Below are 24,001 nucleotides of genomic sequence, written 5' to 3'. Positions count from 1 at the left end.
AAAATCTGTTTTCTGTTACTCATTTGTTTCGAAAAATTGATTCATAAGAATATTTACTAGCCAAAAGCGTTTTATGGAAATGTCAGGAATTTTATAGTTGAATTCATGAATGGATTAAGGCTAGACCATCATGGAAAATTTTGAAGCACTGCATGGCTGTTTCGTTCTAATATGATATTCCTCAGCAGTGGTGGACAGTGGCTCAATTTCATGGATAAGTTAAAGTTAAACATTAACACTTTCGTATGCCTGCTCAGTGGTTTTGAGGTTAAACACTCGTGTGCGAGGCTGACAGGTTCTGGATTCTAATCTCACGATGTGGTATCGTATATGCGCACTACTGAAGAGTCCTATACTAGGGTGAAACGTGCGTCCTGTGATTCCAGGTTCTCCATTGTGGTTTAGCTTCAATTGACTCATGAGTTCAACAATAAAATATTGTTATTCGTTGATGGAATTTAAACGTGATGAGAAGAATAAACAGCCAATTAAATGAAATATACTTCATTGACAAGTATAACATAAAAGATAAGCTTCGGGAGATAATAGATGATCATGAGAGATTTACGATAAAAATTGCCATCTTTGAATACAAGTGTTTATATTAGTAAAACGATAGTTGTAGTGTGGCGTCGAGTCGCGGTTGACTATGATCACCAGTACAGGAAGACTACGTGCCAGTTAACCGATAAGATTCCTCGTAGGCCAAATATATGAAGGCAGTTGATGGCTGTAGTCGAGATGTATTTGTTGGCGATCTCGTGGTATCAAAAGAATACCGAGATCGGGCCAAGTTATCGAATTCGTACAAGGTCACAAACAACGGAAGAATGTATATAATTTGGTACAGTTAAACAAATTAGTACGGTAAAAAAATCCCTGGTACAATTTGCTATAAAAAAATTGCTTCCATTACCCCAATCGCCTTCTCTTGATAAAAGTAGGTCACTACATGGTTAACCAAACAGAATTAAGTAAAACATTAATTTGAGGATTACTAAATAAACCAAATTATTCTAGAAATGAAAAGAACAAATTAATGCTCTGTTTATGCGATAGCAGGATACTTGAACACTAAGTATGATATGTAACACACTAGACTGAGGAACGGTAAATGAATGACAAAATGAGATGTAATATAAACATGTGGAAGAGTAAATATTACAATTCAAATTAATAGTACATTTCATATCTTTCATTGTACATGTTCAACACAAGAAAACGTGTTACAATCTAACACTCAATATTGAGTGGGATATCGATCCATCACACAGACGCATTTCAAACTGCACACAATAAGCAGTCACTATTACACTATCCACTGACACATATCATATACGAAATTTAAACACCGATTCAGTAGATTTACTCATCAACACACATTCATTCAATACAACATCAACATCTCTCAACAGACACAATGTATAAACAATCACAACTCATCATACATTCAACGAAGTTCTCTCACAATCACTCAACATCGAAGGACTGATTGTTCGAAAACAAACACATTTTCATTGATCCCACACTCACACACTCAACATACAGATCTCTCAACAAAACACACAATAACATATGTACAGTCTACACAAAAGCAAATAATTCTCATCGACCACAATGAGTTCATGTTGATTTCTATTTGTCATTATCATATATATGCAAAAATCCTAACCAATGTATGCGACGGGATGGAGTGAAAAGAAATCGAACAGAATGGAATGAGACAACGGTGGGGATTGTTTGAATTTAAAAGATGATTTATGTGAACGTGTGACTTGTTTCAATTAGACGATAATCAATGATATTGTGGTAACACAATAACTAATATATTGGTAGTTTGATACTGTTCACAACAACAATGCACATGCCCGGTTGCAACAGATATGGGATTTAGTGTTTGTCTTCCTTTATCCATCTATCTTTCAGTATTTCGTAAGAATGACTAGTTAACGTAGTTGCAAATAAGATAATGTGAAATGGAGATGAGAGTATATTAAGATATTTTTCACACTTCTAAGAAATTAGTATTCAATGTACTGACTTTTAATTCATTTCACCTATTTGTGTATGGTGATTATCGGGTGATCTCATTGTGATCTATTTAGTGACCACAATATTTTGTACACAATTAGTTAAATTTGGAAATATAATAATAACTGCTATTAATAATATGCCATTTTTTGGTACTATAGAAAAATGAAATTATCTTAAAGATTATATAATCATTTCTCATATTTGCTAGTTGTTTTCACGGTTAAATTTTTACCAGACGAATCCCGCGATATGGATGATGTATGCACACTGCTGAAGAGTCACACAATAGGACAAAACGGCCGTTCATTGCTTTCAGGTTTTCAATTGTGGTCTAACATCAATTGATTCATGGACTCAATCAAAAACCTAATAATCTCTACAACCTTCATACTGATAATTACCATGTGTTCATTAGTGGCTAGGTTCGTGAATGAATTCTAGTGAGAAGCAGTGACCAGTGAAGCTAATGTGCGTCGGTTAGAAACAGATATCTAACTCAGTACAATGGAAATTTGTGGCGCTATTCCGTAAATTAGTTGATGTTAGACATTAACACCCTCACATTCCAGCTCAGTGGTTTAGAGGTTAAGCGTTCGAATCTCGAGAGGTGGGATCGTGGATGAGCAGCGCTGAGGAGTGCCATACTAGAATGAAACAGCTGTCCAGTACTTTCAGGTTTTTAGTGGTGGTCTAACATTTATTGGTTCATGATCACAATCAAAAACATAATAATCTCCACAACCCCATATTGATATTTACGAACAAATTAAAATGCTTTCTTTGAAAATTTTCCCTTTAAATCATTTTACTAGAATAGACATCAAATCTAAAGTATTGACGTTTTCCAGTGATTTATCTATCAATTCTATTTAAACAGTTAAACATTGATACAACAAGACATCAAATACATATGCATCACATAAATCATTCGATTTATGTGACAGCTGGCATACTACCCAAAAGCTCAAACAGAAACAGGTAGTTTTCTTAAGGAGCCATACTCGGAGCTTACGACCTAAAGGTCTGATCCAAATGGCAGTGGAGTAACGTCAGCAGATTCAGTTCCATGGTAGTTACTGACCAACGATTAGTTCACATGACATTTGTTCCTTCAGGATCATATAGCCCATATGCACCATTGGTTTGGAATTAGGGTTTTTCAACTCCCCTATGTGGATTCTTCGTATCCACCAACCGTGTTAAACCACTGGACATTCACATTTCGTTCTCTCAATTTCGTAGAACTTCCCTGACAGTGGTTGTATGCTAGTGACGATGTGAGGGTATTTCGAGAGGGGGCGCTAACTCTCCACACCCTCGACTGTACCAGGGCATTTGATAGCGTTTTTTTAGGAAACTTTACAACAAACTGCCCTATCATAAGAACTATCAAGTCATTACGTATTATCATCCAAATGAAAACATATACCATAATATTACTGATAATTAAACTATTTATGTAAAAACCATTCTTGAAGGTCATGTTTTTGGGAAGAGAAAAAAGTTTTGTGAGACTCTAACTTATGGACGACCTTTGAACGATTCTTAAGTGACCTTTAGAAATCAGCAAACAGTCAGTATAGAGTAAAAATATGTTATACAAAACCAAGGAAATAAAGTGGATACACTTCTTATACGTGGTTCAAATACTTGTCAAAGTTAAAAAGAGGTTCAGAGGTTCTAAAATCGTAATGCATACAGTAGAGGAAATCATCCATACGGCTACAGAATAGTCGGCCTCTGGAGCCATGATTAAGTCTCAAAAACTATTTCAGCCTCGACCACATAGTTTCAGTATTGTTTATGTGCACTCCGATTGTTGAGTGCACAAAATGCTACTTGTGGATAACGACACGATGCACATAATCAAGCCTATGTAGGAGTCTGTACGCTCTCCAAACACCCGTATATATTGTAGTACCTGGTTGCAGCCAGTGTTACTGGTGTTTTTATTATCCAGTTCGCAATAATTATCGTAATTTGCCTTAGTTGGGAATTTTGTATGCGGTTTTCATCACGAACTGACATCAGCTATAATGCCAGAAATCTATTTAGCCAAATGGATGAAATGCATTCGAGATCTATTATCTTATACCTGATTGATTCGTCCACCAATTATAGTCAAGCCGTTTTATTTGTTATAACCGCTCAATGATCACGTTTTGTACAAAATTCCCTGTGAACCGATTGTACGTTAGCATTCAGCACTAAAGTTAGCACCTTAACTTTGAAATCTTTAAAAACGCCTCTGATTGGCTCATCTATAAATTAGAGTCTCGCCAAAAAAATTTTTTTTTCAGTGGGAAGTACAAACTAACCAATCAACATCAAGAGAAAACTACTCATCATAAAAAAATAAGTAAATAACAAATCATAATTTAGTTTATTCCATGTATAAATAAACAATAGTAGTTTAGTAGTAACTCTTGATTGAAGAAATTTGCCAAACATTCGAAATAATACAAAAAAAAACAAACCATTATGAGTTATCATATGTATAGAAAATGTTCATTGAATTGGAATGTGAAATCAATGAATTCATTTAGTATACTACTTATATTACTAATTAAATTGATTTTATTTCAATCTAATTCAATATTAATTAATGGAGATGAATTAAATCTTAATAACAATAATCCTTCAACTATACAAAATGATCAACAACGTGCTCAAGCATTAGCTAAACTTATGTCATTATTTTATACTAGTGATGCATTGAATAAATATATGGAAAATCTTGATGCATATTATATGCTTAGAGGTAGACCAAGGTAATGAATACATTTGTTGTTGTTCTTGTTGTAATTATTAGTACTATTTATATTACACTTTGTATTATTTGGCTTGTATCTTCCCATTGAGGTTTAAAACTGCAATTGATCAGTCTTTTATTGACATATGTGCATACTGTGCGTATGCCTCGATATTACCTTATTTCACAAGTTATTTGTAAGCAATGATGGATAGTGGCTAGCAGTGAAATTCAGGACGCGCGTTTCGTCCTATTTGGGACTCGTCAGCTGAATGGGTACTGGGTTCGAGTCCCAGATTGAACATTAACTCTGAGATGCATGTACATCCAGCTGACGAGTTCCAGATAGGATGAAACGCCCGTCCTGGATTCCACTGTTAGCCACTACCCATCATTGTTTACTATTTATATTTGTTATTATTTATTGGGGCCCTTCCATTTGACATCAATTAGAATGAACGATGTTTGTTGACAAGAGTTGTCCACTCTAGTGGCCTAGGATTTGACTGATCCAATTAGGTCATATGAATGATCGTTGTCAAAAAATATATATGTCGCCTATCCTCGTATATTAATCATCGACTTAAATCGCGTTAATCAATAATGGAATTAAATAAGTCAAACAACGAGAATGGCTTATTGAATACATATGTTTTGTATATGAAGCGAATGAAATAGAGCGAAGTGGAACGACGTGCAGTGGAGATGGCGGGCAAACCAACTCCCCGTTAGTCAAGTGTTAATCAATATTTATAGTCACACCAAAATAGGCTACGGATATGTGCTGAATAGGAGAAGAAGTGTACACAGATATATGCGCCCATATAAAAACAATCAAGGTTGATAAGCGAAATGTGACTCAAGTAGAATGAATAGATTGACCTGTCCGAAAGGTAGAATAAGATATATGAGCTTAACATGTCAACCGATACTACAATTATCATTATTATTAACATATTTATTATTGAATATGTTTGGATATGTTTAACATGATTATTCATATAAATTTCCTAATTAATTAGTCATAAACTGATATCATGGAGTATAGGATCATCTATGATAATTGAACCGATGGCCTTGGTGCATAAAGCCATTGCCAGGAGAGTCCTACTCACTGCCTTCTCGTGGTAGGGGTGTTGTTTATGAAATTGAGAGAACGAAATGTGAATGTCCGGTGATTTAACCCCGTTGGTGGATACGGAGAATCCACATAGGGGAGTTGAAAAACCCTAATTCCAAACCAATGGTGCATATGGGCTATATGATCCTGAAGGAACAAATGTCATATGAACCAATCGTTGGTCACTGGCTACCATGGAACTGCATTTGATGACGTTGCTCCACTGCCATTTGGATCAGACCTTTAGGTCGTAAGCTCCGAGTATGGCTCCTTAAGAAAACTACCTGTTTCTGTTTGAGCTTTTGGGTAGTATGCCAGCTGTCACATAAATCGAATGATTTATGTGATGCATATGTATTTGATGTCTTGTTGTATCAATGTTTAAGTGTTTAAATAAAATAAATAACTGAATTAATTCACAGCTCATATGAATATTTTTGTATATTGAGCTAAATTCTTTATATGTTAGTCTTTTTGTTTTCTGGAGAACATTACCTGTGCTTGCTTCGTGTTCAATTGAATTTATCGGTTATTACTTCATTCTAATCACATTGTCTGTGATTTTTTGTCTCCATAGGGTTTTTTTGTATTCCGGTTATCTGTCTTATTTGGTCAATCTCTCTTATAGTGTTGTTATTTAAAAGACTATTCAGATAAACAATGATACTACATAAATTGATTAATCGGAAATAGAATAATAAGAGTTACATATATATCACTTACGACCATTACTCCTTGTAGAGGAGCATAGGCGGTCCAACAGTATTATGTGTTAGTAATAAAATAACTTAAGTTAAATTGTAAATAATTCAGATTACAAATGTAAACTTACAAACAAATAACTGAAAACGGGGTTTTGTGGAGATTGTAGTAAATTCGATGATTGAGATCATTAGTCAAGCTAGATCAACATGGAAAACCTGGAAGCACTGTATGGCTGTCTCGTCCTATTGTGGGACTCCTCAACAGTGTGCACCCACGACTTCGTCTCGCTTCAATTTACTCATGATCTCAACCATTGAAATTACTATAATATTCACAAAAACACCTTTCTGATATGAATTAACATATGCTCACTAATGACTGGTTTCAAGAGGTATTTCTTGGTGTTCTAGTGAGAAGCAGTGAACAGTGGAGTTCAACCAGGTCTGTTGTGAGACAGTAACTCACTGATGACAATGATCGATGTGTCGTTCAATTTCGTGGATTATTTGAAGTTAGACATTAACACCATTGTGTGCCGGCGGGCTCAGTAATCTAGAGGTTAATCCTTCGCACGCGAGACTGATAGGTCCTAGGTTGAAATCTCTCTAGGCGGGACCATGGATGCACATTGTTGAGGAGTTCCATATTAGAACGAAATGGCTATCCAGTACTTCCTGATTTTCCATTTTGGTCTCACTTCAGTTTTTAATTCCATGAATCTTATGTAAACCCTTTATTACCTCTAAAATTTATCACAAAATTTATCTTATATATATAGTTAACATTGATAATATTTATCATTCCGATCCTTTACATTCACTTATGTCAATTGTTCCATACCTATATCTTATCTCTAAGTAAAATTCTTACTTACTTACTTACGCCTGTTACTCCCAATGGAGCATAGGCCGACGACCAGCATTCTCCAACCCACTCTGTCCTCCGCCTTCCCTTCTAGTTCCATCCAATTCTTGTTCAGTTTTCTCATGTCTATCTCCATTTCCCGGTGTAATGTGTTCTTTGATCTTTCTCTTTTCCTTTGACATTGAGGATTCCATGTGAAAGCTTGTCTTGTGACGCAGTTGGGTGCTTTTCGCAATATATTTTCTATCCACTTCCAGCGTTCCTTCCTGATTTCTTCCTCCGTCTGGAGTCCCTCCTGGGGCTTCTACCGGTCCCAAGCCCAGATAAAGGAGGAGGGTTGGGCATGGGGTTAGCGACCCAATTCCGTAGAACACTAACTCTCTAAAAAGACGCTAACCAGAAAATATATAAAACTCTAATACATATTTCATTGTAAACAGCTGATGATGAGAAACCACGACAACAAAAACGGATTCGTATTATTCTACATCTATATTTGTTCTAGCTTTATTTTAATTCATAAAAGGGACTAATTGCATAAGAGTCAAATAGTTGTTTGTTCCAAAAAATCAACACTGAACAAATGTGAATGTGAAACAGGTCACTTGTTTTGTATTGTTTCATGGAATGGATAAATTTCAATATCCAATTAGTTATATTAAGGATAATTTAATTTAGTTGGATTCTATACATTTGACTAAATCCTATTCATTGTTTTTATTGATTAACTTTATCAGATCCTATTACCTTATTATGTACAAGTAGAGAGATATAATCTATCCACACACACAAAAAAAAATGTAATATGTTGTACTGCCATTTGAATTCTTCATATTGTGATGTGTGCTACTGATATTGGCAGATATAAGTAGTATATATTATCAATCGAAAGTGAAATATGAGACGTAAAAGGTTAAGAAGATCGAAGAGAATAGAACGAGAATAGAGAATGATTGGTGTGGAAATGAAAGAACAGTCAAGACTGAGACAATTGATTGATACGTTGCAACTGAAGTAGTTACTGTATTGTTCGCAGAATTTATTAAGACGTTCTGTAATTTTGTATTCATATACATTCGAATGTCCCCAATTGTGTTCTCGTTCACTACAATATGTATAAATACATGATATATAGGTTGTGTAGAAAATATTTAATGTACTGTCATCTCAGTTTCACATTATTTTATTTGCAACTACGTTAACTAGTCATTCTTACGAAATACTGAAAGATAGATGGATAAAGGAAGACAAACACTAAATCCCATATCTGTTGCAACCGGGCATGTGCATTGTTGTTGTGAACAGTATCAAACTACCAATATATTAGTTATTGTGTTACCACAATATCATTGATTATCGTCTAATTGAAACAAGTCACACGTTCATATAAATCATCTTTTAAATTCAAACAATCCACACTGACATCTCATCCTTTTCCGTTCGATTTCTTTTCACTCCATCCCGTTGCATATATTGGTTACGATTTTTGGCATATATAATGATAATGACAAATAGAAATCAACATGAACTCATTGTGGTCGGTGAGAATTGTTCGCTTTTGTGTAGACTGTGTGTTTTGTTGAGAGATCTGTATGTTGAGTGTGTGAGTGTGGGATCAATGAAAATGTGATTGTTCTCGAACAGTCAGTCCTTCGATGTTGAGTGATTGTGAGAGAACTTCGTTGAATGTATGATGAGTTGTGATTGTTTATACATTGTGTCTGTTGAGAGATGTTGATGTTGTATTGAATGAATGTGTGTTGATGAGTAAATCTGTTGAATCGGTGTTTAAATTTCTGATATGATATGTGTCGATGGTATGGTGACTGCTTATTGTGTGCAGTTTGAGATGCATCTGTGTGATGGATCAATCTCCCACTCAATATTGATGATGGAATACTGCAATCCAGTATTCACTATCTGTTCATACATATCAGTGTTATCCACCAGATATTTGAAAAGCGGTGACAACCAGCGACTTGTGTTGTGTGAAACTCTAGAGATATTATTCAACATTCACAATATAATCATGTTTGATATACTTCCAGAGTTTCTATCAGTCAGATCGTTGGAGGATAGGACTAGTGAGAATGGTTGTCAGTTGTCCTGTTGACAATATTGAATTCTGTTGTTTTTCACATATTTGTGAGTACGAGGTGGCGAGGTGATCATAGTTGAATTGTATCGAAGTGTATTTCAGTGGTACATACATATGAGTAGATCACTGACTGATTATGTTGTTTGAGATAATGATCATGCTCATCATGTTGTAGTTTTTCTTCCTTGAATTTGTTTAATCTATGTGATGTATATTTACATCGTTCAGTTTTGAATAACTTCTTTTACTTCTCATATTGTTATCATTGTGTTCTTGATATGAGGATCAAATTTTGAGTGTGTTACTTGATAAATGTTATTTCTGATAGATTGTTCTTGATTCTGTGATGTTCGAATTGTTCATCTATGGAGTACTCATTGGTTTTGAGTGTTAGATTGTAAAACGTTTTCTTGTGTTGAACATGTACAATGAAAGATATGAAATGTACTATTAATTTGAATTGTAATATATTTACTCTTCCATATGTTTCTATTACATTTCATTTTGTCATTCATTTACCGTTCCTCACTCTAGTGTGTTACATATCATACTTAGTGTTCAAGTATCCTGCTATCCTTAAACAAATCTACTACCTTTTATGAATAATAGCTGAACCAATTTCACTATATGTATATACAATTTTGTTACCACCGTATTAGTATCTGTTAGTAACTATGAATGGAATAAGAAAGATTTACTCCTTTTTTTTAATGTTACTCATTACTTTTTGGACGGATGTCGTCAGGGAACGTATAGATATATATATATATATATTACATAATAGAAGTAATTCATTTGCTTTTAATTCTAACATTTAATGAATTCCGGTTATAAAATATAAAATTTAATTAGTTATTTATGAATAATCATAATTATGAAATCACTAATTATAAAGAAGGGGGGGGTGTATCCATGGCTTCATAAAATATATTAAGGCAGGAAATAAATTTTGTTTTTGTTTTTTTTTGTAACCACATTATCCTTCAAAACTAATTTCAGACACTGTGAGGTATTTTGTGATGTGTAGGTGTTTTTTTTTTAAAAAAAGAGGCGGGAAAATTGTTGCCAAGGGAAATAATTTAAGAAGGATATATCATTTAGGATATATCTATTTTTATAATCTAATTATTTAATTTTTTTTAAAATTTTAGATAGACTAGTGAATATTATAGTTTAAAGGATATTTAGTTATAGAGAAGAAGTGTTCTGATTTTTGTTGTTAATGTTAGAACATGTTTTATGTATAATTAATTGTTCTCTTTCTATCTTTTTTCTTTCTAAATAGGATTGTTATTTTTAGTTTGTATGTTACATTTAACACAAAAGTTATGATGAGATCTTTAATATTGAAATTTTTTAAAGTACTGAATAGTTTAATAGTTGTGATTATGAGTCAATTAAAGCTAGATCCATATAGGACTCTTCAACAGAACGCATCCATGATCTTACCTGAGGGGATTCGAACATAAGACCTATCGGTCTTGCGCACGAGTGCTTGACCATTGAGACGTCCAACATGCGATGGTGTCTAACTTTAATCAATCTATGAAATTGAGTGACACATTCATCATTATCATCAGATCAGGTTGAACTCCACTAGTTCGAATCTCGTAGAGCGGGATCGTGATTGCGCACTGTTGAGGAGTCCTACAATAAGACGAAACGGCTAGCCAGTACTTTTAGGTTTTCCATGTTGGTCTAACTTTAATTGACTCATGAATTCTACTATTAAATTACTATAATATCCACATAACCTTTCTATGATAATCTTTTATATTCATTTAGTAGTCAGGTAAATCCTTATAACTGTTTAATATTCTTAAAATGTTATTTGTCGGGTTTGTTTAGTTTAACAACATTTCGTATCATGAAATGGGTTTAACGGAACAGTCATTATTAAAACCATAGAAGAATTAGACTCTGTTTTATTTTAGTATAGGATGCATTATGAATTCATATCACATCCAAATTATGGCATCTTTTCAAAGGATTGAATTGAATAGTAACGAACTGGTTAATAAGGAATGATATTTAAAGTAATTCCTCCTTTGTTTTCAAATGAGAATTTATTATCAGTGGTTTAAATGTATCACAGTATCCATAGGTATGAATTAAATCAATGAGTCTCCATCAAATCTAATTTTTCTTACAGTCAATTAACTAAAAGGGCATACATGTTACGAAGGTGTTCATTTCTTTTGTTGTAACCGAAGTAATACCCCCAGATTCAAATGATATCATTCATTATTATAATCAAATGGATTATCAATACTCTGTAACATGAATAGTATCGATATTCATAGCGTTAAAGCGTATTTTTATGATGATCAAATCCTAGTAAGTATATGAATTTGAAACTTCTTTTATAAAAAAAAAATTGAATGATGGCTAAAATTGGAATCCAAGAACGTACGTTTCGTCCTACTTGAGACTTGTTACCTGGATATACTCGCATCTTAGAGTTAAACTTCACCCCATTGCACAAGCAGGTATTATTTATAGTTCTTAAAATATCAAACAAATATGCAGTAGGGGTTTTTGTGGAGATTTTAGTAATTTTATAGTTGAATTCATGAGTCAATTGAAATCAGACCAGGTTTTCCATGGTGGTCTAGCTTCAACTGACTCATGATTTCAACCATTGTAATTACTATAATATATACAAAAACACCTTTCTGATTTGAATCGGCATATGCTCGCTAATGACTGGTTTCAAGAGGGATTTCTTGGGGTTATAGTGAGAAGCAGTGGACACTGGAGTTCAACCGAGCCTGTTGTGAGATAGTAACTCACTGATGATAATGATGGATGTGTCGTTCAATTTCGTGGATAAGTTGAAGTTAGACATTAACACTGTTGGATGCCGACTGGTTCAGTGGTCTAGAGGTTAATCGTTCACTCGCGAGACGGGATCATGGATGCGTCCTGATAAGGAATCCCATGCTAGAGTGAAACATCCTTCCAGTGCTTCCAGGTTTTCCATGTTGATCTAACTTCAATCGACTCTTGAATTCAAATATAAAATTACTAGAATCTCCACAAAACACCCTAGTGAAATTTGTTTAATATTTTAAATTATTATAAATGAAAATTGATTTATTCGATAGCGATTGCCTTAATCTTCGACATTGAAGTTCCATTTGTTTTCTGAAACTCTTATTACTTAACACCCATTTATGATTCAGAAAACCGATCAAAGTTAGATGACCATTGGAAGCCTGGTAACACTGAACGGTCGTTTTGTCATAGTATGGAACCCCTATCTAATGTGCATCTACAATCTTCTGCGCAGAAATTCAACTCAAGACCTTCGTTCAAGTAAGTGAACGCTTTACCTTTAGATCACTGAGCCGGAATTCAACAATGTTGATGTTTAACTCCAATCAATACACGTTATTGCACAACCAACTTCCATTGTCTTAAGTGAGTAATTATCTCACTTCTGACATGAAAATCTTAATAATTTGAATAAAGCTTGTATTAAACCTAGTTAAATGAGTATTTTAGGAAGTTAACCATACATAATTATTAATTTAACGAAAAGCTTTTTGAAGTAATTTTTGTTCCCTTTCAAGTGACTATAATACTGTAAAACTAGGCCAAGTAAACAATTAATTTTATTGAATTCAAAAAGCTATCCAAGTTAGACCATCAGGAAAAATCTGTAAGCACTGAAAAACCGTTTCGCCTTGATATGAGACTTCTCTGTAGTGTACATCCACAATCCCATCAGTGGGGATCGAACCCAGGACTTTTGGTCCTGATTGTAGAAGACCAAAAGGGAAGTTTGATATCATCTACCTAGATTTCTCAAAAGCTTTTGGTAAGGTTAACCATACATGTCTTATCAATAAGCTCAAACGATTGGGTATCAGACCACCTCTAATCGATTGGCTCACTTCATACCTGAAAAATCGACATTTTAAGGTCACGGTTAATTTCACTTTATCTCAGGCTATGGAATGTCCTAGTGGGGTCCCCCAGGGTTCAGTACTAGGACCTCTTCTCTTCTTGATATACATAAATGATCATCCTCAACAGGTAACATCAGACTTATTACTTTTTGCCGACGACGCGAAACTTTGGAGAGAGGGATACGAAACCAAGACGATATACAGGCACTTCAGTGGGGTCTGACTCGATGATAACCGGCTTACCTTTAATACTTCAAAGTGTAAAGGAGTCCATCTGCGACATGTTGCAGACTACAGTTATAACTTAGGAAACTCCTCTCTAGTAGTCCCAAGTCGAAAAAGATTTAGGAGTCCCGGTGCCCTACGATTTAAAGTCTTATGCTAACTGTGACAAAAGTGCCTTCCGAGCAAACCTTGCACTGGCAACATTGAAGCGCATTTTTGGCCAATTTGACGGACGAATTTTCCATACAATCTTCAATAGTTTTATCCGTCCCTATTTAGAATACGGAAACACAGTATTTCCCCCTCACTCCAAAAGGATAAGGACACTCTGGAGCGTATCCAACGGCGAGCCACGAAATCAGTTCGAGGACTCAAATTTAAACCTTACGAAGAGCGCCTTCAATCAGTTAACCTTTACTCATTAGAGTATAGGCGTCTTAGAGGTGACGTTCTAATGGCTTACAGTATCCTTAACACTTCTGGACATCCACTTAAACACCTACTTAAGCTTAGTTCCAACACTAACCTAACAGGTAACACCTAGAAACTGGAGATACAACATAGCAGAACGGACTGTAGACACGACTTCTACTCCTTAAGAGTCGTCAAATGCTGGAATTCGCTTCCGGTCGAGCTAGTCTAAGCGACTTCCCAGGAGTCCTTTTAAGAGGCAACTCGATCTATTCTTAAGGACTAAGGATAGTATCACACAGTGATTTACTAATTTCTTTTCCTCTTTTATTGTTAACATACCTAGGTTCCTGCCTGGAGGTATTGGTGATTCCTGCTACTAGACACGGAAGCCTGTTAAGCGAAAGCTTCTTCTATTCCGTGCACAACCATTTGAACCATTTGAAGCAGTGGTGACCGCACCTTCAATTGACTCTTTCAAGAGAAGACTGGACACTCACAGGAGCATAGTAGAAAAGGACTAAAATAGGCCGTAATCCTTCTGTCCTTACTACACAAATCTGAATCTAAATCTGAACTAAAATACCTATATTAATGGACTAATCAAATGCGAATAGAGATCTGGCGCGAATATTCAACTGATAACTGCTTCTGCTGTCGTTTCTGTCCGTCCCAAGTGTCTTGGAGAATGGATATTGGGAAAGATTGCACCGTGAACTTTAATCATTGAAAAGATGGAAGAACTTCAAACTGCCTTTGTGGGGTCACCTCCACCTTCAGGAGAGGAGATTTGCGCTTCCGATATAAACTTTGATAGGACTCTTCCTGGTTTGCATCAAGTAATTTAACTTCTATCTAAGTAGTTTTTAGTATCTTGGAACAGATTTTGTAGATGTAGGCGGGAGAACGTTTTGGAGCCTGGGAGTGAGACTCATATGTATGCATTTTATCGCAAGGATGTTGTGTTGGTGCCCGGACATTCTCTTCCACTGATACCTTATGATCCATTGGAATCAGATCTTCTCCAAAAATTAATAAGGAGAGAAAGCCCTTGATATTTCTTCCTGGGTAGTGAGTTGTCATTGTTCTACGTTTTCCTAGTGAGCATTGTATTTCACACATTTGCTACTTGTTTTTAATTCACAAGAACTAAAATAAATTGTTTTTATTTTTGAGTAGAAAATATTTGTGTAACTTTTTGCTGTTCATTTACCCCTAAACCGCTAGCTATGATAGGTGCAAAATGAGTGCTGTTTTACTCTCAAACTACTGCAAAGTGATGGACCCAGGCAGACTTGCCCAGTCATCTCTACAAATGATTTCCTAGTTTTAAAGTGTGCGTATTTCAGTTATCTATTCGCATATCTATCTAGGCTGTTTATGTCTAAGGTTCAACCCTGAAGCGATCACTTCAGAGAAATATATGACTAATTTATATATATCAGGACAGGATGTTCGTTTGACAGCTGTCTTTTGTAACTGTATAAATCACTAGCGATTCCCGATAATTACCACCATCGCCAGGATTACCTACAGATCACAGTTTCTGGCTCAGGAATGCTTAAATGATTCATACTGGGGTCATTTGCTGATAACTCGAATATGTACTGGACCTGAAGTAATTTGAAATCGTCTGTTGGATTGTGATAATGATCTGCTATGAGCTAAATTTATCTTCCGTTTTGGCAGTCGAAAAGTATTGCGCTTAACGAATTTGTGTAAGTAAACTGGCTTCACTTACCATTCCATTCAAAGTGGAAAAATATTGGTTTAAGTCACTTGACAAAAATGTGTGAATTCTCTTACCAATTCGTTGTGTCACAGTTATGATCAATGGGCTTCTGTAGTCCTTACAATTTCAGTCAGTCATTCACAACGTAGAACCTGATACGTATGTACATCTGTTCATGTTGCCCTACCCCTTAGCACACCGAGATGAAATCGTCAGGCCGAAACGTGGAGTTTATTTATTTAAGCACATAAACATTGGTACAAGGAGGCACCAAACAGATATGCGCCACATAAGTCGAATGATTTGTATGAGGGCCGGGATACTGCCCGGTGCCCAAACTGAAGCAGGAAATCCCGGAATAGTGAAGGTAGTAACAGTATTAGTGGGAATAGGAAGATCAGGCATCGAGGATACAGTTCGACAAGAAAATATAATTTAGTGAAGGAAAGATAAGATACGTCCTGGAAAATTTAGAATCTCACGATTTGAGGTAAGACAAAAATGGATTCATCTGTGTCATTGCAAACGATTTTGAGCCATGTCATTTAAAGTCACTAACCATTGGTTACGATTATCGTGCGGACCCCAGCCAGGCAGTTCACACCTATTAACATGGCTAAGTCCAGTGGTCTATGTGTCCCCTGTTTTTATTTGACTGCTTATTGGCTTTTTCCCGTTCTACTCCATCAGGAAACCGGTCGTTAAGGTTGATGGTAGTTGGGCATACGTGACATTTCCCAACCATCTCAGTCGATGAAGATTTACTACATCGTCAGTCAATTTGTCATCCTTACCTAGCATCATGTTCCTAACTCAGGCATTACTTGCTTCCTGGACCTGAAATAGACGAGCAATGCTTCGAAGACACATATAATCGAATACCAGTAACCTACGAATATCCTCTTTTCTAATGGCCATGTCTCACCTTTCAATGAAAAACATTGCCACAAAACTTCATGATCAACGGAGTCGAACTCTACCTTAAGGTCTCTTACAATCCGGTCTTTTCCAGATTGCATGTGCGACAATAAGCCTAAGTCCGTAAATTTACAATTTTCCAATCCTTACGTAAATATTCCGTAATCTTTAGGTCAGTCTGTGATACAGAGTTGGGAACAATAGGTGCACTTAATAATTAAGGAAAACTGTTCTGACTAATCCCAAAGACTGTCGTTTCCAACTCTTAAGGAATGGTTTCATAATTTATGAAATTACCAAGGGTCGCACATCTCACCAGTTGAGCTATCCTCTTTACATCCAGATTGTCTATCATAAATTTTCTTGAAATCTGTCCTAATCTCTTTTCAGACAAATAATTATGGGGAACTCTATTTACTCTTCCTATAGAATTTCTTATAGCTAATTTGGGAATATCTCATTGTGATATTTTCAACCTTTAAATACTTGTTTTTAACATTGGCTTTCATCTTGCTTTCCTGTTTGTTGAATTTTAGTCAAGATCATGTGAGCTTGGGGGATTTTATTGGTTGTGTTGGTACTACGGCTGACTTAGTTGCCATCTGTATTCCTGATTCAAACGAAAATGCTCCTATTCGTGCTATGTTTATTGGCAGACAACGGATTCGTATCACTAAAGCAACGCGTGACTCTTTATAGTAATTTTTCACATAAATTATCGACTTCATACCAATTTTTTATTTGATCGTAGCATAACTATATTCTTCGTTAACACTGATATAATAGTTCCATGCAGTCCAGATTTATTTCAATAAACGAAAATACTCACTGAGAAGAGTTCTCTTCTCAAAGAATTCGTTTTTAAAGCTGCACAACCGCAACTATATACTTTACAGAAGGATAATCGGTAATGAGTTAATTACGATAATAACAACTACTCATTATAGCAGTAATAGATTCGTTAAATATAGTAACCGAGCGAAATAAACTAAAACACATAAATGTTATACTTAATAGTAAATTGACGGTTCAGTTCCTATAAGCTTGAGTAAGAAGAATAAATGGCATTTTGTGGTAAGATGAAATGTCGAAGCTGTGATGACTTCTATGATCGGAAAAAGCATGGTAACAAAATGAGTCGATTGGGGGGCAAAAGGTTAGCTGAGAAGACAGGAGGGAAAGTGATGAGTTTTAAAAACTTTAAGATTAAGGCCATAGTTTCTCGTGTATATATAGTTCTGGGTTTTCCAGATGTATCGTGAAAGGTTCGGCAGTGTTGAAAAGACGATGATTCACTGTCTTTGACAGCTTTTTGTTTACATTGTAGATGACTAAACTATATGTATTTTAGTCGAATGACATGTGTCCACATGGTGTTCGATTTTGGAACTTCGTACCAAACCGATTCTGCATCTTTTCAGCCAAGTTGGATTGTGTTGTTGAATTCTCTCGTATAGACCGCGCACCGAACGACACGTAGAGGTAGCCCACGTGAGCAGGTGGATTGATTAATGTCTATATAATTGGTCAAACATCAGAGTTTGTCCTATAAATTGCAACTGAACATTGGTCGACTGTAAAATACTAATCGTAAGGTAGCTTGCTACATGGATACGAAGAACTCACAGTCCCAAAACGACATAATAAAGTAGACTTCTTATGGAAAATGGCTATCGAGAGTGGGTATCAACAGAAATTTGTTGACAAATACAATTCAAACTATGCTCCGACGTCGATTTTAAAGGTGAAAAATATGCGGACATCTTGAGAAAAATTTGTGACTATCAAAAGAACTTTCTTCGCACCCACCTTACGATTAGTATTCCACGATCGACCAATGTTCATTAACAACATTCGACTATTTGTATACGTATTTATCAATTCTCCTGCTGTCATATCATCAGAACTGGATGAAATTAACAAGATGAGAAAATAGTTATCTCCATGAGATTATATATAAAAGATAAACTAGAGATGTTGCGCAACTCTGATTGGAGAGTAGCTAGAGGTTACTTTAACTATTACTCACTGCTTCACCCAGTCGCCAGGTCTAAAAGTAGAAAATACAGTCTTTTTCCGGTATATTTACGTTGGCCGCTGACATTCTAGTCTCAATTCTTTTGATTGACATATGTACATTCTGTGTTGGATTGCCTTGATATTGTCTGAAGTCATAAGTATTCTAAGCAAAGATGGATGATGATATGTAGTGGAATCGAGGATAGGCGTTTCGTCTTATTTGAGACTCGTCAGCTAGATATACCTATATTGTTAGCTACTATCCATCTTTGCTTTAAATTTCTTATGTGTTTTTTTTACGGAATTATCAACATGTGGTAGTTTTGTTTTCATCAAAAGAAGAAAAAAATCATAAAACTAAAAATTGTATACAAGGTAAATGAAATAATCCTTTAGGATTAACTAAAGTTATGCATATTTTATCTCTGTGCTGAACGCTTTCGATTGATCAAATTGAAGTATATTCGTTTGATTATGTGACTCGATATCACAGTAATTGAAATCAACCAATTAGTAGAAACTTGAATATATAATTCGTTCCAGTTGACTAGACCTCAATAAATTGTATCTGTAGTCTTGAAGAAAATGATGTTTGACGTGATATTCTAACAAATACAACTCATACAGGGGTTGTGAAGATTATTAAGTTTATGATTAAGATCATGAACTGATTGATGTTAGACCACCTTTGAAAACCTGGAAGCACTGGATAGCTGTTTCGTCCTAAGGCAATATCGAGGCAATCGGACACAGGATGTAGATATACCAATAAGAGATTGATCAATTACAGTCCTAGACATTAATGAGAAGATTCAAGTCAACAATACGAATTGAATTTAAGAATATGATTTACTTTTTAAATGTAAATGCATTCAAGTTAATCTCTTTTCTTTCAAATTTCTATTATACACCATAGTATACATAAAATTACATAGTAATTGAAAAATTTCTAAGATAACATTCACATTACATCACTTTTAGTTATTGTTATTAATATTTCTAAATCATGTTTCAGAATGTAGCTAATACACCTTTGGTTAACGTTTTTTAGCTATGTTGTGGGATGAGGTTTCTGAGCCCATACCCAGTCTTACTCCCTTACCAATGCTTTGAACCAGTAGTGACCCTCTACAAGAGCTACTGGAGGAGTTCTTTCAAAGTGTAGTTAGTCCAGCTCCGATTCATAATATTTGCAATTGATAATCATTGATCTATTTCAATCTTTCTCAATACAAAATTTGGAATTGAATAAATGATCATATGATTCATGAATAAGTGAATTTTAGAGTTGTTTTTATCATTCCTTAACTTATTATATAAACAGAAAAGGAGTTTTGTGGAGATTGTAGAAATTTCAATATTTGAGATAATGAGTCAATTGAAGCTAGACCACCATTCAAAACCTGGAAGCACTGCACGTCCGTTTCATCCTATTATGGGACTCCTCAGTAGTGCGCATCCACGACTCGCTTCGTGGGATTCGAACCCAGGGCCTATCAGCCTTGCGCGCGAGCGTTTAACTACTAGGCCACTAAGGAGTCCTACAATAGGACGAAATGGCTGTCCAGTGCTTCCAGGTTCTTAATGGTGGTCTAACATCAATAGATTCATGATCTCAATCAGAAATTAATTATATCATTATTGATAAATGAATAGATAAGTCGATTCATACCAGAACTATTGTATATATGAAATGTATTACAAAATTAAGATTTTATTACATATCATTAGACTATATTACACAAATTGTAATGGTGTTTTACATTTGTATAGATAATCAGTTATGCTCTGTTTTCGTTATGTCCATCACTCGATTTTTAAAGGATGATAGTACTTTTCATTACAATATACTAATCAATATTCTGTTGCGTATTTCCAAGACTTACCTACTTACTTACGCCTGTTACTCCTCGTGAAGGAGCATAGGCTGCTCACCGGCATTTTCCATGCAACCCTGTCCTGGGCAATTCTTTCCAGCTCCTTCCAATTGTTATTCATCTTTTTCATATCTGATTCTGTTTCCCGATGTAATGTGTTCTTTGGCCATCCTCTTTTCCACTTCCCTTCACGATTCCAAGTTAGGGCTTGCCTCGTGATGCAGTTTGATGATTTATGTAATGTATGTTCTATCCATTTCCATCGTCTTTTCCTAATTTCCTCTTCAGCTGAAAGCTGGTTTGTTCTCTCCCACAGAAGGCTGTTGCTGATGGTATCCGGCCAATGGATGTTGAGTATCTTGCGTAGACAATTACTTATAAAAACTTGTACCTTCTTGATGATGGTTGTAGTATTTCTCCAAGTTTCAGCTACGTACAGTAGTATTTCCAAGAATCAAGTGTAAATTCAATATAAGTAGACTATTTTTTAATGATGCTCATTCATTTGTTTGTTTTTGTTCATCCTATTCTTTCTTAAACACTACTGAGTTTTTATAGTTTAATGTAGAAGTTCAAATGACTTTCTGTACTTTATTACCATGAGGTCAGATTCATACCAAACATAGTACTTAGCAGGCTAAAACAATAGGTTGATTTTAAGTTATATATACCTGCTGTAAACTTGTTCAATTTGTTTAACTAATGTTCTATTAGAATAAACCATTATCAATCTTGATCATATACTATTGTTGTCTTTTATTAAACTCACTGGACTAATCATTTCTGTTGACTATGTTAAGAAAATATTTAAAGGATGAATGAAGAAGAGATTTTATTATTTAGAGGAACATCATCAATGTCTACTTCGTGTAGAAGCTTCTAACGATCTTAGATCCAAACAAAATAGTACCATCATGCCAATTCACTTAGTTTAGTGACAATTCTCGGAATTCTAGTGAGAAGCCGTGAACAGTGAAGCTAATCTGTATCGGGTAGAGATAGGTATTTACTTCAGTACTATGGAAGATGGTCGCGCAATTTCATGGATTAGTTGAGGTCAGACATTAACACTGTCGCATGCCGACTGGCTCAGTGGTCTAGAGGTTAAGTGTTCACGTGCTAAACCGAAGGCCTTGGGTTTGAATCCCGCGTGCGGGATCGTGGATGCGCACTTCTGGGGAGTTCCACAATAGGATGAAACGGCCGTCCAGTGCTTCCGGGTTTTGAATGGTGGTCTAACATCAATAGATTCATTATTTCAATCAATAACCTAATAATCTCTACAACCCTATACTAACAATCGTATTTGATCAATAAACTTCAACTAACATTGCATAACAGACAATTCACTGTTGACTAACAACGTTCTCTCGATTTAATATTATATATTTAACTACATGAAAAATTTTAAGCACAAAATATGTAAACTTTTAACAAAATTCCCGTCTTATAAGGTATTAATTTGCAGAAATTCATATAACTGACTATCAAGTACTCGTGAATATTTGGATCAATGGTATCGATTTTCATTACCACGTTAAAAAAAGACAGAAGGGAAAAGAAATATACAGTTCACCACGATAGTCTTCTTCTTCAGTTTGTCACAATAATTTTTTTTATAAAGGCACGTAAGTACATGTATTTAACTAACTAGTTAAAATATATTTTGAGCTAATTGAAGCTAGATCAACATAGAAAACCCGGAAGCATTGTATGGCCGTTTCGTCCTATTATGGAACTCCTCAGTAGTACCCATCCACGATCCTGCCTCTCAAGATTCGAACCCAGGGCCTACCAGTCTTGTGCGCGAGCGCTTAACCTCTAGATCACTAATCTGGCGTCCAACAGTGTTAATGTCTCACTTCAACTAATCCACGAAATTAAGCGACACATCTGTCATTGTCTTCAGTGAGTTACTATGTCATAACAGACCCGGTTGAACTCCACTTTTCACAGCTTCCCACTAGAACTCCAGGAAATATCTCTTGAAGCCAGTCACTAGTGAGTGAAGTTCAACCGGGTCTGTTGTGAGATAGTAACTCACTGAAGACAATGGTGAATATGTCGCTCAATTTCGTGAATTAATTTAAGTTAGACATTAACACCGATACGTCATAGGTTCGAATCCCACCTAGTGGGATCGTCGATGCTCCCTGCTGAGTAGTCTCATACTAGGACAAAACGCTCATTCAGTGCTTCCATATTTTTCATGTTGGTCTACCTTCAATTGTCTCACGATCTCAATCATTGAAATTACTATAATATCCACAAAACCCAATCTGATATTAAAGTATATCTTTTAGGACAATGAAACGTATAGCAACAACAACAACAAAAAACCAACATTTAGAAACATATTACCCTCCCGCCGATATAACTTGTGGCCTGTGTGCCCTGGTAATGTATAAAGTAATGATACCGCCAATTGGAGAACAGCAAATTATCTATCGGACCAATGATACATAAAAACCAATACGAGCAGCCTAGAGTTCTTATCCGTCCTGCTTCCTGCCCCAGTCCAACCTCTTAAGTCCACAACACCAATCTCAACCTCTACAATATCAATCATTCATTTCAAACATATTGGGTTTATATACAAACCAAACACATCACATTATATCATAAAATAGAAAATAACATTTGTACAAAATCTAGCCCAAAAGGGGATGTGAATGTGGGAGATAGTAATTAATAGACATGGGGCATAATTCAAGAATGATAAACCGTATAATAATAATTCATATGTCAAAATAAAGCTTATCATGAGAAGAGCACAAATATGAATAGTTTGATTATTTATTATATAAACGATAAAAATCTATGTATAGTATTGATTCATAAAAGAATCCCAAAAGTTACCATTCATTATCCTCATCGGGATATAATACACTTCCCCCTGGTAAAAAAAATTTTCATACAAAAGTTTTTTTCTCTTCTCTTCTTTTCTTTTTTTTCTTTTTAATACAATTTAGATTCGGTAAACGTCACTATAATCCCATTAAAGAGGATGATGATTTGATGAAATATGATCTAATCAATAATTATCTTCGTCAACGATTAATATAATAATATTTAATAGAATATTCTATAAATGATCCTGATCAGAATTATATTAGAAATCAATAATAATAATAATAACAATAATAATAATAATAATAATAATAATAAATGATTATTCAATATGGAAATACATACATACATACCAGATATATATATATATATATATATATATATATATATATATATATATATTGTTGGTCATGGTGATTAGTAATATTGGGGTTATGTGTGTGTGTGTGTGTAAGTGTATGTGTATTATGATTGTATTTATT

At 35.0% G+C, this 24,001-nt stretch overlaps 1 protein-coding gene across 1 annotated transcript; it reads left to right on the top strand.

Annotated features, from left to right (window-relative positions):
* The first annotated feature begins 4,431 nt into the window (after positions 1–4,431).
* Positions 4,432–23,875, top strand: MS3_00002615 (uncharacterized protein). The gene is made up of 2 exons (XM_051210218.1): positions 4,432–4,805; positions 23,642–23,875. The coding sequence occupies exons 1-2, from the start codon at positions 4,516–4,518 to the stop codon at positions 23,733–23,735; spliced, it is 384 nt and encodes a 127-aa protein (XP_051070188.1). The 5' UTR covers positions 4,432–4,515; the 3' UTR covers positions 23,736–23,875.
* The last annotated feature ends 126 nt before the right edge of the window (positions 23,876–24,001 follow it).

This window comes from Schistosoma haematobium, chromosome ZW (genome assembly GCF_000699445.3).
Source record: "Schistosoma haematobium chromosome ZW, whole genome shotgun sequence".
NCBI lineage: Eukaryota > Metazoa > Platyhelminthes > Trematoda > Strigeidida > Schistosomatidae > Schistosoma > Schistosoma haematobium.
The sequence above is the reverse complement of the archived record's forward strand: the minus strand, read 5'-3'. Positions and strand labels throughout refer to the sequence as shown.

What these genes read in the sequence shown, in the direction of transcription:
- MS3_00002615 (XM_051210218.1), top strand. Translation starts at nt 4,516, where the DNA reads ATGAGTTATCATATGTATAGAAAATGTTCATTGAATTGGAATGTGAAA. An exon ending in ATGCTTAGAGGTAGACCAAG is followed by an intron (nt 4,806 to 23,641) that starts GTAATGAATACA and finishes AATACAATTTAG; the next exon opens with ATTCGGTAAACGTCACTATA.